At 38.8% G+C, this 17,505-nt stretch overlaps 3 protein-coding genes across 3 annotated transcripts; 1 reads left to right on the top strand and 2 right to left on the bottom strand.

The window, feature by feature from the left end:
- Positions 1–1,031: 1,031 nt before the first annotated feature.
- Positions 1,032–3,951, bottom strand: LOC114569767 (Golgi apparatus membrane protein TVP23 homolog B). The gene is made up of 7 exons (XM_028599824.1): positions 3,860–3,951; positions 3,593–3,660; positions 3,361–3,505; positions 2,554–2,643; positions 1,946–2,071; positions 1,721–1,849; positions 1,032–1,630 (listed from the first exon to the last, which is right to left on the bottom strand). The coding sequence occupies exons 1-7, from the start codon at positions 3,878–3,880 to the stop codon at positions 1,604–1,606; spliced, it is 606 nt and encodes a 201-aa protein (XP_028455625.1). The 5' UTR covers positions 3,881–3,951; the 3' UTR covers positions 1,032–1,603.
- A 1,732-nt stretch (positions 3,952–5,683) lies between these two features.
- otop2 (otopetrin 2) lies at positions 5,684–8,436 on the bottom strand. The gene is made up of 6 exons (XM_028599247.1): positions 8,067–8,436; positions 7,841–7,977; positions 7,692–7,750; positions 6,892–7,034; positions 5,949–6,796; positions 5,684–5,854 (listed from the first exon to the last, which is right to left on the bottom strand). Exons 1-6 carry the CDS (start codon positions 8,434–8,436, stop codon positions 5,684–5,686), a joined length of 1,728 nt encoding a protein of 575 aa, XP_028455048.1.
- A 3,241-nt stretch (positions 8,437–11,677) lies between these two features.
- ush1ga (Usher syndrome 1Ga (autosomal recessive)) lies at positions 11,678–17,398 on the top strand. The gene is made up of 3 exons (XM_028600559.1): positions 11,678–11,939; positions 15,163–15,616; positions 16,283–17,398. The coding sequence occupies exons 1-3, from the start codon at positions 11,776–11,778 to the stop codon at positions 17,081–17,083; spliced, it is 1,419 nt and encodes a 472-aa protein (XP_028456360.1). The 5' UTR covers positions 11,678–11,775; the 3' UTR covers positions 17,084–17,398.
- The last annotated feature ends 107 nt before the right edge of the window (positions 17,399–17,505 follow it).

Below are 17,505 nucleotides of genomic sequence, written 5' to 3'. Positions count from 1 at the left end.
ACAGACTATGAAAACTGAGAGAAATCAGATGGTTGCCAACAAGATTGACAAGACATATTTCTGGTTCTATTTAATACTAGGCACTATGTACTTTTTTGCCATGACGTATGTGATGATAAACTATACATGTACAGTCAACCATTTTGATTTCTGGTACTAATAAAACATGTAATTACTATAAAAACAGCTAAACTGAGCTGTTCTCAATCTCATAAATTCAAATTCAAAATACAAATGCAAAGATTCAAAGATTGATGCAATTCGCAATATGTCAAAGGCTCATAGTTTGTCTCTTTTGTCTGATAAAGATGTGTTGGCATATTTCTGAAAATCTAACAAATAAAATAATTTCATCCTGTATTCCTAATATACTTTTGAGACACGAGTATATTAAACTGTTATTTAAAACTGGGATATCTGCACACATAACAAAACCATGTTCCTTCAGCTCTCAAAAGTGGGAGATTCTGCAATATTGAATAACAACATCTTCAGGACTTGTTTAGCAGTATTAAAATATAGATTTTTCAGGAAGTTTAATCCATGGAATAAATGCTAATTATACTAAATGTCTACACAAATTCAAAGATATTAAATGCAAGGAAAAGAGATGAAAAGGTGAATGGACACGGAATCTGCTAAACACAGTTGTTCATTTGTTTCCACCTAGTGGTTGAATTATTCCCTACAGACAGACTGGTGACCTACTGCACTTGGTAAGCTTCCACAGAAATACTGTAAATCCAAGTGCCGTAGGTCACCAGTCTGTCAGTACTTCTACATGTACTCTGACTTGGACCTGATCAACCAGGAGGACTTCAGCTGATCTGAATAATTCACAACTCTGTTTATCTCCAAAATTAGAACAAAGCTGCTGAAATGAGAGGTGAATATATTGGTTTTTGGAAACATGTCAAGAAAATGTAATGCTTACACTTTAACATCCTATGAAACCCCGGAGGACACCCTTTTGTTATACTATCTCACTTAAAATTACAGTTCAATATACAATATGTTGACATGCCCGAAAGTATGGTTATACGTTTATTGTTGTATTTATTTTTCTGTGAAACAACAATTTCACAGAGAAGTCCGTGGTAAATCACCAGTTTTTGTATAAGAAACCCATACCAAGTAACACTTATTTCAAAACATTTTAAACTTCTCCCATACCATACCCGACAAGGTCATATTTAACAAAACAAAACTGCCTTGAATTAAGGGCATTGCCTTGATACAAATTCCATCAGAAAGGCCTTTTAACATTATTAACTCCTGCTTTAAGATGAATTAAAGCCTATTAGGGACTGCGACAAAGCAATGTAAAGTAATGGTTTGATCGTGATTACATTTCACGCTCACCTTACATTAGTCAAAAGTATAACTGCTCTGAACTAACGCACTGCCAAAAAGTTTTGGCACTTATTCCTGAATTCATCAGTCAATGAATTGGGAGAAACAACATACAAAATCAATTTGATCAAAATCTTGTAAAGAGTGAAATTACAAAAACCCATACATCCTCAGAAAAGACCAACAGGAAGCAAGTAAATATAAAGTGTCCATTACACTGCTGATGTGTCTTCACTCTTCCTCTTCAACTTTAAGGTTCCTCTGATTTCTTCATTGCCTTTAGTGAAAAATTTTAAAATTGAGACGTTAATGCATCATGTCATTAAGACAACAATGTAAGGAGGAAGTATGATAACGCTTCACATACCTGTTTAAAAAGCTGGACACCAAGATAGTTCTTTGCCATGTTTCTCAGGCTGGACTTTCCCCCCACCTTGCATCTGACATAGCCATACAGGTTGGCCCATTGTAAAACCAAGCCCATGATTACCACAGCCTGAGGGGCACAAACAGGAATGAGACATGAACTAACAAATAGCAGCTAATTAGATGGAAATGAAGTTGACTTAATTTTCATAAACACTGAACTGACCAGCCATTTAATCTTGAAGGAGAAGATGGTGCTGAACACAAAAACGATCCAGAAGATGGGGCATACAATGAGTCCAAGCCAGAAGATCCGTGACTCAGCACCAGACGTTGTGTTTAGACTGTGTGTCTGTTAAGAAAAAAAAATGTAACAAGATTTGGTTTCATGCTATTCAAAAAATATCGGGGAAAAAGAAAATGGGTTAAGTCTTTGGAAAATATGATATTTCTAAGAGAGGACAATGAAGCTGTTATATGTTACACTATTGTCAATTGTCCAACTGGGTCATGAAGCTACATTACATTGTAAAAAGGCTTTGGACTGGCCCCTAAAAAATAATCACTGCGAGGCATATTTAGCCTGTGAAATTGTAGACGCACATTTATGAATGCAGTCACCTGTGTGTTACTTTTAACATCCCTGTATTTACTGAGATCTCTATTACCGTCACATTATAAGGAACTTTATCTTACAAAGGATGTTGTTTTTCCAAATGGGTCTTCCACGTGAGAAACCTTTATTAAGAAAACTTTTTTGTTTACTATTGAGCTGAAAATAGCCCTTTGGCCCACCAGTCCTTTTAAGAATGTATCTGATGAGCGTCTGCTTACCTTCCTCGACTCAAATACCCAGTGGCTCTTTCCATCTTCATCCACTTGATTCCACCACCGAAGGCCCACCAACAATCTGCCAGATACATTCTGGGGGGGGGAGGGGACGGACAGACGGACAAGAAGAAGAGACAAAAATATGTGAAATAAAATAAAACAAAAACTATTAACAGCATGTAAACGGAGTATAGTTGGGGTTGGGACAACACATGCTATGTGAATCTGTCACCTTGGGATGTGGGAAATTATAACAACAACTTTTCACTGTTTTTTTATAAACATTTTTTGCAGCCCTACATGAAACACAAACAAGGTATTATGTATTAAACTGAAAGCATGACACAGGACACATTTATTTCCATAGTGGTCCTGTAGTTAAACATCCTCACCTTCATGGTCGAGAAGAAAAAGAGACAAAAATATGTGAAATAAAATACAACAAAAACTATAAACAGCATGTAACTAAGGTTACAGTGGTTAGAAAATGAATCGGCAACAATTTGTGTACCGGTTATTATGATTATAGTAAAATAATTGTTTCAATAATTTGTCAAGCAAAAATGCCAAACATTCTTTTGTAACAGCTTCTTTAATGTGGTTGTAAACTGAGTATAGTTGGGGTCGGGACAACACATGCTATGTGAATGTGTCACCTTGGGATGTGGGAAATTATAACAGTATAACAGTTTTTTTATAAACATCGTTTGCATCCCTACATGAAACATAAACAAGGTATTACGTATTAAAATTGAAGCATGACACCGGACCATTTATTTCCATAGTGGGCCTGTAGTTAAACATCCTTACCTTCACGGTCCAGAAATCGCATGACAGCAGGAGGATGATGGTGACCATACAGGCAATGAAACGACTGCTGAAGATGTCACACAGTAAGTAGACCAAGATGGCACTTGTTCGGAAGAAGAGATGGAAGAAAGAGGCCAGTGGATGTCTGAAACACAGGTTTTATTCTCCATAGTTCAAACAAAACCTTTTGGTCGGACAGTTACTTAGGAACCACAAAAGTAGCACAACTCACCTAATTTTGGACTTTCTTTGCCTGATGTCGCCGTCATCTTCACCAAAAAGAGGTGCGTCTTGGGAGTCCTGAAAACATAAAAAAAAAACATTAGCAGGTTAAGCTAATGCTAACCTGCCAAAAATCTGTTTCAACGGCTTAGTTTGACATTTCAATCTGAAAAGTAATGCACGGTAAAGTCTAAACTATCGATTCAGGCAAGTTGCGCTATACTCAAAACAAATGCTGTTTCTAAGTAATTAATAAATCAAAATTAGGATCGATAACCTGTCTCAGCATGTTGACCATGGATGTAGCTAAGAGATGTTGACACACACGGCATGTGTTTCCTGGTGACGTGGATGTAAACAAAACCGTGTGCTAAGGACCCAAAGGAAATGTGGCTTTAAATGTGCCTGACTCAAAAGTGACAAACATATCAATCCAGCCCATAGACTGTAAATATTAATATACTCATATTTTAAAAGTAAGTAAAAGTAGCAATACCCCAGTGTGAAACGTTTTTTTTCCCACAGTGTGGAACTTGTAATGAAGTAAAAATACAAAGGCATTAGCATCAAAATAGCCAATTAAAATGCCAAATGTAAATGCAGTTCAGAATTATGTAGGCTATGTAATCTAATGGATTAAAATTATTGACGCATTAATTAGCAAGCATCACTAATGTTGCAGCTGGTAAATGTAGGGTTAATTGGCCTACTCCCAGGTATCTTAATTTATTAATAATTTATCATCATGTGTTGATTTATATTATGTATAAATAATCTGAATCTGCAAAGTAACTAAAGCTGTCAAATAAAAGTAATTAAAAGGTACAACATTTGCTTCTGAAATGTAGTAGAAGTATAAAGTAGCATAAAATGGAAATACTCCAGTGAAGTACAAGTAGGCTACCTCAAAATTGTACTACAGTACTTGAGTAAATGTACTTATTCCACCACTGAATCTAGTCTATATTGCAAGTAATTGTTTCACTGTGGATGTGTCCTTTTATAAGCATGTAAGCTCTTTCAAAAGCTTATTTTGAGCATGTTTTGTATACTGTATAGTGTTTATTGAATTATTGAAATATTGATTTATTTAATCTTTTTTATTATTATTCTTTTTTAGAACACGGTTTTGTGTTTTGTATAAAATCCCACCCAAGTGGCAATTATTTCAAAACATTTTAGAACTTTATAAACTTGCACTTTTACATTATAATGTATAACAGTAGTTTGTTTTAACTAGACTAAATAAGATGCCAAAAGTTTGGATACACCTTCTCATTCAATGCGTTTCCTTTTTATTTTCATGACTATTTACATTGTAGATTCTCACTGAAGGCATCAAAACTATGAATGAACACATATGGAATTATGTACTTAACAAAAAAGTGTGAAATAACTGAAAACATGTCTTATATTTTAGATTCTTCAAAGTAGCCATTCTTTGCTTTTTTATTAATAAGGGAAAAAATTCCACTAATTAACCCTGACAAAGCACACCTGTGAAGTGAAAACCATTTCAGGTGACTACCTCATGAAGCTCATTGAGAGAACACCAAGGGTTTACAGAGTTATCAAAAAAAGCAAAGGGTGGCTACTTTGAAGAATCTAAAATATAAGACATTATTATTATTATTTCACACTTTTTTGTCAAGTACATAATTCCATGTGTTCATTCATAGTTTTGATGCCTTCAGTGAGAATCTACAAGGTAAATAGTCATGAAAATAAAGAAACACATTGAATGAGAAGGTGTGTCCAAACTTTTGGCCTGTACTGTATATTATCCCCAATAGCCAGTCATTCTCTTATTCAACTTGGCTTGCCTTTATGTTATGCATACAGAGGCTGAAGCATAAAACAAGTCATACAAGATTAGCTTCACAATTTTTTTGGGCTTCTGAAAATAACATTATGAATACATTTACTTTGTTACATAAACAGGCTATAACAAAATTATGAACTATTGGTCAGTAAACATCTACTTTGCAAATTTATATAGCATCATTAAAGCATCATCAAAACAAACCACAATTTATACAAAAGAGCTTTATAATGTCAAAACAGTTGTACACAGTTGTACACATTGTATCCTCCCGCAGCATTATGAGGTCAAAAAAACCTCAAACAGACTGGCGACTGAATGCATGCGGTAAAAGATACCAAAAGGAAGTCCAATATTCACAATCGCAGCCCACATGTTGACATTGTAGAAGTTAGCTTCAGTGTCATGGTCAAACTGGGGACGAGCACCGAATGCCGGCATGATCCACAGCTGTCAAAGAAAGAAGAGAGAGATGAGAACAGGTTGAGTATTTGGGGAATTTTATAACAGTGACTTTGAGAGTGTGAGGGAGAATGGCACTCACTATGATGTTGCCTAGCAGCAGAAACGCACAGACCTCCTTCAACACCCGTCTCTTCCACAACAGTTTTTGCCTGTGCTCGGCCGTAGGGCCGTGCAGGCTGTCTGCTGTGAGTACTGGGCTGGGCTTTGAGTCCATGTCTGATCCTCCAAGGATGCTCAGCTCTTTGCTTGGTGGCAGCACATATGGATTTACAACCACAGTGGCCAGGTGCACCTCGTGGAAGGGCTCCCGATGTAGACCTTCAATGATGAAAAAGTTCTGCAGGCCAAGTTGGATCACCATCAGGACGGCCCAGGCCAGGTTGAGCCTGTTCAGGTAGCCTTTGGCTCCAGTTGAAGCCATGGCTACGATAGAGAAATAGCTGATGATGAACTGCCCTAGTGAGGCTCCCACTAGCAGCCCAACATCCAAGCTGCGTGTTGGGTTTTTCTCTGATACATGCTCTCTGTGGTCCACCTTGTAGATGGTACAGCCAATCACAGTAGAGACAGACATCAGGGTCACTATCACTATATTAACGATAAAGTGCATCATCACTGCTTTGTCTCTGTGGTCACGCTCACTATGGTTGTTAACCATTTCCATTTCATATACGATAAAGGTTGCCAGACCCGCCACCACTAAGAGAACTCCTGTCACAGGAGCAAGATATATATCATTCAGACGGAATTTGATGTTGGGGTGACTGTGTTCTTCTGTTACTCTGCCCACATTTTTCCACATGATGTAGGACATGGCAGAGGCGAAGAGACTGTACTCGATGTTGAAGGGGTACAAATAGTAGTAGGCATCCATGAAGATGCTACATGAAGTGTGGCTGCACTTGCAATTATCGGCTCCATAAGCCGCTGTAAGAGATAACAGGGCACAGGTAGACAGAAGTGTTATGTCATGTTAATTTACTGATTGCATCTGCTTTGATTGCTTTATCCACTTCAATTACCTTTACTGGTGTACAGGCTTCGTCCAGTGAGATTAGTGATGTTGCTTGAATATTGGGAAACTGTTCTTTGGTGAAGGGACTCCTCAGTGACCGCAGTCATCCACACAACTAGATTTGTGGAGAGAGTGAGCATCAGCCCACAACTAAATAACAAGACCAGACGGAAGCAAAAGGAAATAATCATCAGAGACAAAAACAGTGTCAAAAAACTTAACGATTTCAAATGTATACTGGATATTAGTGCAACATTTAACAATAGTATCCACCAAGTAATAAAAGTCTTGCATTTAATTACATTCTAGTATTAGTTTAGAGCTAAAATGAGTCGATTTTCAATCAACAGAAAAATAACTGGAACATATTTTGATAATAGATCATTAGTTTAAGTCCTTTAAGTTGAAAATGACAAGACAAAAAAAAAACGGCTTTCAATTTTTTAAATAATATTAAATATAATGTGAATATTTGCTGGTTTTCTTAGTCTACTATGAAAGTAATTAGAGTACCTCTGGGTTTATGACTGTTAAACAGGTCAACTTTGGCTTTGGGAAATTATTATAAACATTTTACACTATTATTTGCCAATCAAATAAATAATTGTTAGTTGCAGCGCTATTGCAGTTAACTGTAATACAAATAATATAATAAATGCACCTTTTCAAGGACTACAAATTAAAAGAAATGTCTGATTTTAGCAGTGAAACAACATCAGTAGTGTGGCAGCAACTTCAGTATAAAACTACTCTCAGTTTTCAGTGGGTGATAAAAAGAAGGAAAAAGGTAATTCAATAATCACCTACCGTGTAATGTTCCTTTGTATCTGCACACAGTCCTTGGCGTGGATCCACAAAAAGTATGTCTGCAAATTGATGGCACAATTATATAAATATTTTTGCAATGATAAAGACTTGAGTAAATATCTTAATTTCTTTGTAATAGGCTTTTTTACCTGCAAAACTACGAAGACAAATTGCACCACAGGGAATACAACCTTAATAGCAGAATCACAGTGGAGGTAACCCACATAGCTGGCTATCTTGAAAATGTCCATGATAATGCTAAGCATTCCAAATACCACAAGTCCTCCTGAAGGAGCAAGAACAAAAATCATAAAACTATTGGAAAATGATCTGTAAGAGTAAAAGAAAACGTAATAATAAACACTATTAACTTACCCCTGAGCCATACAGGTCCAGCATGGCCATCCTTGTACATAACAGCATTTTCTTTTCTGGCCGTGTAGATGACATAATAAACCATCCAGATGGAGGTGAGGAGGAGGAGGATGATGAGGAACATTTGCAGGTCAGAGCTACTGATATTGACATCACTGAAGGCACTGCTGCTGACCAAGGCACAGCCCAGGATCAAAATGTTTAAACAGATGACCCCAGACAGCATCCATCCCCAGTATCGACCCGGCTCTCTGACAACTCCAATGGAAGGGATGTTCAGGTCGGGTTCACATGTGCTCTCCACTTGACTTTGTACATTGATGTTGTTGGACTGGTGAGCCTCGGCTGTCTCCTTGTCTTTGGCCGTCATCCTGCATGATTCACAAGGATTACCATCGATCAAACAGTTGCACGAATAGCCACTGTTCAGCCACGTCCTTCCTCTCTCTTAGGCTATGTTTATTATGCTATGAAATTCGATTAGTATGCACACCAGGCGTCTGGTGCCTCACAACACCACCAAGTCCATAGAACCTTCCTTCTACTTCCTTCTAGGGAGAAGTGAACAACAAAAGCTGACAATTTTGCCTGGACAGATGAGGAGGTGGAGTTATTGCTCCAAACAATGCACACACACACCCGGCACACACACACACACACACACACTAAGGCAGTGCGTTAGGCCTACATAAATATTAATAAGTATATATACTGATTTGATTACAGCAAAGTAAAAAGTCGGCAGTATTGACGGCAAAATAGGCTACAGAATATTTCCTTTTGTATTGACAGGTGCCACATTTGAAAATCGATTTTTTTTTTAAAAATTAGCCTACATTTATATCTGCATTTATGTCAAAACCTAGAGACTTTCAAACATCAACATATCATTTATTAATATGTAGGCTATTCGTGTCAAAATGACATACACATCTTTTTGTATTCTATTTCTAGCACACTTTTTTTTTTTCGGACGCAGGCATGCGTGTAAGTTCTAACCTGTTAACATACCGAAATATACGGATACGCCACGCAGCTGACACGCTCACCACGCAGCCAATGTGGCAGGCGGTTGATATAAATGTAGATATAAATGTAATTTTAAAATGTTGCTATTTTGCCATCGATACTGCCGACCTTGTCTTTGCTGTAATCAAATCAGTATTTATTTATGTTTAACATGGTATTTCATTTTATCAATGGGAAACATAGGATAGGCCTATGTGTCCAGACAAGGCAGCAGCAGCACCGCCTCAGACACGTTTCTGGACATAGAAAAATCCACGCAGCCGCCACGCTGACGCAGCTGAGACACAACAGAAACGCCACGCAGGCAGTGTGTAGCCTTAGTTGGAGCTTTTTTTAAATTTCCACTCTGGATGGTGGTTTCACTTTTTTTCGTTTTTAAGCCTCAAAAACGCCATCGCCGTCTAAAGGAAAGGCACATCTGATCAAAAATGTTTACATTTTCACCCGCGAGCGTATTGGTGTAGCTAAACAGGGCCTTAGATCCAATTACAAAGAGCTAATTTACTGCATCTGGTTCCATGAGACATTGCAGGTTTAACCTAGGTTAAACCTGGTTAGGTACACCCAGGTATTGGCTTCCTTTACAGACAGATCCCGCCCAAGCAAAACCTCCCCACAGACACAAAAGACAGAATCCACAAACATAATTTAAATTGAGGAGCTGTGCTATTTTCTTAAGGTCATCAACACTTCCCAATAGTGTATATCTGATAAAAGCAGTAATAACATCAGAACAGGTGAAATATAATAATGTAAAAGTAGCTCTTGTTGATGACCAAAATCAGGCTCTTATGACAATCCGACAAAGCAGTGACCTTCTAATAATGAAGAATGGGTTTCAGGATACCTGTTAGCTTACCTGATGCAGTGTGATCCACAGAAGCAGTCTGAGCCGTCATGGCTTTTATATGGCTTCCAAAACACAGGTGTTTACTGTACATCATAAAATGTCAATAAATCTGTTATGTACGACACCATATTATTACCAAACACAGTGTGTTTTGCACAAAATATTTATGTAAAGTTTGAAAGATGTTTCCATGTAAAACATTTTCAAAGTACAAAAAAACGGTTTCTTTTCAGATAAACAGCTAAAAAAAATTATCTGATACGATACATTTGAAATTCCAGCCATTTGTTGTAGAAGTCTTAACAGCATGCACAAAATAAATCTTAAAGTAAGGAAAAACCAAACTACCTGTGGCATTAATGATCAAAACCCTTTTTATGATCTTTTTGCATTTATAAATACTGTAGAGGCTTTATGAGTTGTTTTGTTTGTTAAACTTGATCTCTTTTTGCTGTGGCTTACCACATGCAGCTACGCCTCACAATCTAAATGTGATCTTAATCCTCTAAATAGGCATAGCATGTGTTACTCCTTTATCTTTTTGAATCAGTGCTCGCAGGGATACTTTTGGTTCTTAAATGCTATGCATCAAATGTGCCTTTGTACTGAGGTATTAGGCCTACATGAAAAGCCATTATCTGTATTTGTTATGGAAGTACCAATTGGGTAGTACGTCTGAGAACTCAAATGGCTGGTGTTGCTGTTGCCATTATGCTTATTTCAGATAAGTACTTAGGCTAATGAATGCCCTTTTCATCAGGGTGGGGCTTGCTACAGTTACATTTTCATTGTAACACTCAATGGTAATCATGAACTCCTACTTTGTCTGCACTCATATTTCAAATTTATTTCTATCTCAAGTTTAAAGTGAGAACAATGGTTTACTCAAAAAAAAACATTGACAAACAATGATACCGGAGTGACTCTGACTCTTACCCATGTGTCACAATGAGACTTGATGAAACTTGTTTATTTTCAAATGTCTGTGCCAATCGTGTCCTTCCCAGGTTTATATAACTCTACAGCTTTAGTGCAGTACATGTTTTTGTCTCTTAAGTTAATTCCTCTGTGATGAATGGGGGAAAAAAATATGGGCCTACAATGTAAATATTCTATCAGGTAATATTTATTTTGCATTAGCCATTAAAGTCTTCATTGACTGGAGAAGTGCAATACAATTCAACAGCACCACAAACTGTATCCTCCAAAAAGACCATTAACACCTCTAAAACAGTTTGAACAAAACATATACTATTATAACCTTCATGAAGGAAGGATTTATCATTCCTTTGAGCTGGATATATCCTAATAAACGTGAGTGTAGCCTATTAACATTCCAAAGGATACTTTTTAAAACCTTTTTTTAAGTGATAAGCCTACTGAGAGCCTAGTCTCGCATTGCCAGACCTATCTCCACAGCGCTGTGCTGAGAGCCCCATAGGCTACATCCGGCCTGAGATGGGTACATCATTAAATAAAATGAGTTAGGGGTACGGGCAACATCCATTTCCCTTTGATATTTAGGGACTTGTTGTAGGCCTATATTGTCTATTTTGGGGGATTTGTTTTTTGTTGATCAGGGACCACGATCTGTTAAGACCACCTCGGCCACCGGGAGCACTGTTACCCACACTGTGTGCACCGTGGCGTCCTTGGATACCACCGACGCGCTCCTCCACTGATCAGGAGCGACTGGCTCTGGGAAAACTGCAGAACAAACTGGCACTTTAGCCGGTCTGCTCCCACTACATCGCCGTATGACGACGACGACGATGATGGTGATGTTGATGAACCGGAATGGAGTCGAGCAGGGTGGATTAATTCTGCACCATGAATGACAGGTACCACAAGGCGGCCCGGGACGGCTACCTGGACCTGCTGAAGGAGGCAACTCGGAAGGATCTCAACGCGCCGGATGAGGATGGCATGACACCGACGTTATGGGCTGCTTATCACGGCAACCTGGAGGCTCTGCAGCTGATCGCGGCGAGGGGGTGTGTAGAAAGCATTGGTATCTGTATGACTTATTAGGGCGTGGACACACTACTGTGTCCAGTCATTGTTATTTGTTATTAGGAACATTTTGGAGCAAAAGTGTTTTACCCTTTTTCTTTCTTATTACGAATAATAACCTATGCACTGTCAGATTACTGAGAATGACCTCACGTATTATAGGGAAATAAGATAAAATAGCCTAGATATTTCGATACTCGAACATAAAGGCTTTTTTTGCAGTTGGACCACACAAAGTCCAGCTTAGTAACAATAGGACACCACTAACAATGTAGGTCACCTTTTAAATGTTGCAGCAATTATTTGAGTTTAACATACCCAGGGGAGAGAAAAGGCCATGGCATTCCAACCCAATAACCTCAGGCTTTGCTCCTGGCTGAGAGAAGAGCACTTTTAACTAAACAACCTGTTTTGTTACTGGCCATGTCTGAAATATCCACATGTTGTATTTCAAGATGAAACATATTTCTGCACATGATGTTAGCAGGTTATATCCACCATTTAGAGTTTTATTTGCATCATATATTCTACATTTTAGAGTTGTGAGCTAATTTCATAACTAAAGCTTTAACATTTAACATTTACCACATATTTTCATAACTTTAAACTTTATGATCATCATCTAAAAGCTGGAGGTAGCTTGTCATTTTCAAAGCCACATAGGACTGTGTAAAATGTAAAACCTTTATCCCATCTAACATGTTCAACGTCATGATGGCAGGGGCACCTCTCATGAAAGCACCTGGGATGAGTCAGAGATATTACAAGTACAGTTCATTGAATGCTCTGCAGTCCTGCATTCAGTGACTGCTGAAAAAATATTTAAAGACATAAATTATAATTCATTCCTAAATCAGGAACTGTTATGTAAAAGGAAGCATTTCAGTACTTTATTTTGATAGTTTATGATGGAGAGACAATACAACCTATCATTACATAACTAGCCAATTTAATATCATTGCAGGCAAAAGAAAAATATTAACAGCAGATGACATGTGTAAAAAGGAGGCTGCATCATGGTATAAATGCTGGCCTTATTTCAGCAAAGTGTGCAAATGTGATTGGTTGCCATAAATTCCTCATCTTTTCTGGCTGACCTGGTTTGCTTGTCAGCCAGAAAAATGGGCCCATTGTGAATCTGCTTAATTGAGTAAAGTGTGTGAGAGACTTACTGTAAAAGTGAGACAACATCATGCATCAGTGTTTAGTTTATTGATTGCAAAATATAAGATTTGAGGACATTTATTTTTTACAGTTTACAGCAAGGTAGGCTTCCAGTCCTATCTGGTAAAACTAAATTCACTATTTCCCACGGAATAAGTGTAAACAAGGCTCTGGAGGCATTCAACTGCCAAGGACATAGTATTCCTCTATTGATAGCAGAAAACATAAACTCATGATTGACACGAGGTACTAAAATTAAACATTAATAGCTGCCATAATGTTTCACAGAGGCAACAAACTCATGAGACCTGGGGATATAATGAAGATAAGTTTAATACTGCTTGACAATTTTATGGGAAAGATGCCATGCAGGGGTATATTTGGCAAGTATATTGCACTGGACAGGCTGCAGTAACATCAAGTTGTCATAGCAAGTGAAGATGCAAACAGCCTGTAATGTGATAAAGAACAGGGGAGGGGTGAGTGGGCAGACCTATCACTGCTGCAGTCAGCATTTTACTAGGACAGACATAAATTATGACACCTAAAGCTATCATGTTAGATGGTCTTTACTTAAAACAGGCATATTGTATAATCTGAAAGGTGATAAATATTTCTTCTCAAAATAAAAATACAATATAGCTAATTGCTGTTTATCCTTTGATAAAAACAGCAGTTAGCTATGTTATATCATTTATCAGTTTTTCTCATAGCATTTCATGTTCCTTCTTTTGTTTCAGTGCCGGGTTAACAGTGTAATTCCTTTGTTTGATCATTGTTTTATTGTCCCCTTCTGGGCTATTTATCACATACTGTCCATCATGCACACCGATGAAAACCATTTCCCTACATTGGAACTACATTATAGCAACCCATAACCCTAAAGCTGCTTTTTCTTTCTGATCGTTTAAACCCAATCCAATCCAGACAAAAAAGAGCAAGAGGGCTGAAATCAGAGTGGGACTTTGCTAATCGCTGTTGGGTCTGGCAGATCTGACACACATTCCCTGTGAAAACCTTACAACGCAATCCATCAATAATACATTTGCACTTCTACAGTAGCTTCACGTCCATCATATCAAATATTCAGCAGTCTGTACATGGCTACATTGGAAGACAGGGACAAGACACAAGACAGTTCAGTAAACATGTCATTGGGTGTGACACCAACCAGATGACTCTAAACTGGAAAAATAAATGCAGAAATGTAAAGTTAAAATCGTTTTACCAATATTTAGTTGTGGTGGCCACAGACAAGCTGTATATCATGAACACATCCTGTTTTCCTTTGAACATTATTATCAGTAAGATGCTTAATGAATGACTAAAAATAGACATTTTCAATAAAGACAAAACAAATGAGCTTTCTGTAGATTTGCATACCAGGCTAATGATGGAAAAGAAAAGTAATAAAGCTCCATACACATCTGCCCTCCACATCATCCAACCAGCTGTGATGCTGATATGTTTTGACTTGAGGAATTCAGAATGACATCAGCACCAGTCATGCACAGTGTTGCTTTTTGAGGCAGGTGCAACCTATTCGGCCTCCCCTGAAACTGGATACAGGTAGTGTAGCAGTGGTGCTGGCAAGCCTGTGGTCATATTACAGACAAGGCAGCAACAGTGCAGCACACCTAGAGGTAACCCTAAGGTCGGGGACAGTCAGCCAAGGGTATATATTGCTTATAGTTTTCAGTTATGGCCCCTGCATACTGTAATAGTAAATTCCTTTTATCGTATTGTTTTATTCAAACCATCCGTTTTTCTAATTGATCAAAGCCTTTAAAAAAAATAATTAGTTGCCTACAGAAGAGCTACGGTTGGTTTACTAAAAGGGCAATGTGGTGTTTGGACTATAAATAATTAAGGCCCCATTAACAAACCACGGATGGCAGGTTAGTGTTGAAAACATAATTAAGAAATCACATGCTTACTCATGAGTGTGTCATCTAAACAGAAGGCCAAAGAGTCATGTGGTTGGTAAATCTGGTACAAATTCAAAGTGCTGCATCTAACATCTTTCTTATGGCCCAACAGAGGAAACCCTGACAAGTGTGATATATGGGGGAACACGCCACTCCACCTGGCAGCTGCCAATGGTCACCTCAACTGCCTTTTCTTCCTGGTGTCTTTCGGTGCCAACATATGGTGCCTGGACAACGACTACCACACGCCGTTGGACATGGCCGCCACAAAGAATCACATGGATTGTGTCCGCTACTTGGACACCATCGCCACCAAGCAGACAGGCCTCAACACGAAGCTCGTCAGCAAGATGAAGGACCGGGCATTTCGCGATGCTGAGCGGAGAATCAAAGAGTGTGTGAAGATGCAGAAGAAACACCACAAACGCATGGAGCGAAGGTTTCATAGGGAGACTTCTGAGGCTTCTGCATCAGATGTCATGAGCTTTTCCAGTTACACCAGCAGCTCTCTTAGCCACAAGCTGCACAACTTTAATGCAGCCACAGTCAGTGTGCCATATTCTCAGGTCAGGAGTTTTTATTTATATATTCTTAATGTTTAGAGTTTGTTTTGCATGCTTGCATAGTTCAGGTTGCAAACTTGAAAGAATTGTCAATACATTCCTCTTAACTGCATAACACAAGACTAAGCTAAATGCTAAAAATGGTCACAGTGACAATGCAAAGTATAATTTTTACGACCATCTTAGTTTAGCATGTTAGCATGCCAAAATATTGGAAAAATAGGAATTTTGATTGTGTTAGGGCAAAAGCAAAGGGTTTACCAAAGTTATTGTACAATTCATCATTTTGGGGCCATGGATGTCTGTACAAAATGTACTTTAAATTAAATGAATTAAAAAACCAAAATGTTAACATAATGGTGGCGCTAGAGGGGAAGTCACCGATCAACGTCAGTAGGATTCATCCTCTGGGGACCATGAATGTCAGTACCAATTTTCATGACAATCCATTCAGTAGTTTTGGAGATATTTCAGTGGTGGGCCTACTGACACCACCATCCTTAGCCCGCTAGCATGGCATGGTAAACTGAAAGCAGTGTCAATGAAAAGTATCAAAGCTAATATTAATCTATCTCAAAGCTTTTAAAATTGGTCACTAGTAATGTTGTAAAATCTAATCCTTTCATTTGTAATTGTGCCTAATTGCTGTATTTATACATATCCTCTTAGGCTACTCTCCATGCCACAAACCGAGGGAAGACAAAGATTCAGAGGAAGCTGGAGAAGAGGAAACAAGGAGATGGGACCTTTAAAATCTACGAGGATGGGAGGAAGAGTGTGCGCTCCCTTTCTGGACTTCAGTTGGGCAACGATGTTATGTTTGTCAAACAGGGGACTTACGTCAACCCAAAGGACCGTGGCCGCCGCAACATTCGTGACATGTTCCCCAGAGACAATTATGATGCCATTTCACGTGCCATGAGCGAGCCGGACCTCCACGGGATCGATGTGGACTACTCTGAGATCAGCACTGACTCGGGACATGATTCTCTGTTCAATAGACCCGGTCTGGGCACCATGGTCTTTAGGAGGAACTATGTGAGTGGGGGGATGTTCGACCTCGGTGGTCGGGATGAGGATAGTGCAGACCGGTCAGGCAATAATGTGCGTTTACGCAGTCGGCTGCAGCAATACCCGAGTGCAGATGAAGACAGCATTGGCAGTGCACGCAGCCTGCAGGAGAGGAACGTGGAGGAGCTGCCCTGGGAAGAAATCGAATTAGGGCTGGACGATGATGATGAGGCTAAAACGAGCCCGCTGGAGGTCTTCCTCGCCACACAGAGCATGAGTGACTTTTTCTCCATTTTCAAGAGGGAAAAGATTGACCTTGAAGCACTGTTGCTCTGCTCTGACCATGACCTTAAGAGCATCCACATCCCCTTAGGACCAAGAAAAAAGCTCTTAGATGCTTGTAAGAGACGGCTGGAGACCATCGAGTACCCAGACTACATTGAGGACACAGAACTTTGAGTCACGGAATTTTCAGTGATACAGCATAGTGAAGAAGTATTTGGGCATATCGCTGTACTCCAGCCCAGATCCTCTTCAGTTACAAACACAGTTTCTTCTTTTGCCTTCATTCTGTCCTGCAGATTATAAAAAGTTGTTGGTCCCTCCTGCTGTGTGCTCATTCAGGCTTAAAGGTCAGTGGAGCATTGTGGAATAGATGTCACATATGGACAGGGAGGACGTAATGATTTACCTCTGTGGTAACAGAGCAGAAAGGACACTGTTAAGATGAATATGTCAAGCAAGAAGAGACAAGTGTGAGACTCTTTTACAGTGTCTCGTTAACTTTAGGAGGATCACTGCAAATATCTCTGTATGTCGGTTGGTTGGAGTCCCCTGCACTGCATGGTTTAACAAACTAAAAGACAATTTGTCGAGTGCAG

Source organism: Perca flavescens, chromosome 15 (genome assembly GCF_004354835.1).
Source record: "Perca flavescens isolate YP-PL-M2 chromosome 15, PFLA_1.0, whole genome shotgun sequence".
Classification (NCBI taxonomy): Eukaryota; Metazoa; Chordata; class Actinopteri; order Perciformes; family Percidae; genus Perca; species Perca flavescens.
The sequence above is the reverse complement of the archived record's forward strand: the minus strand, read 5'-3'. Positions and strand labels throughout refer to the sequence as shown.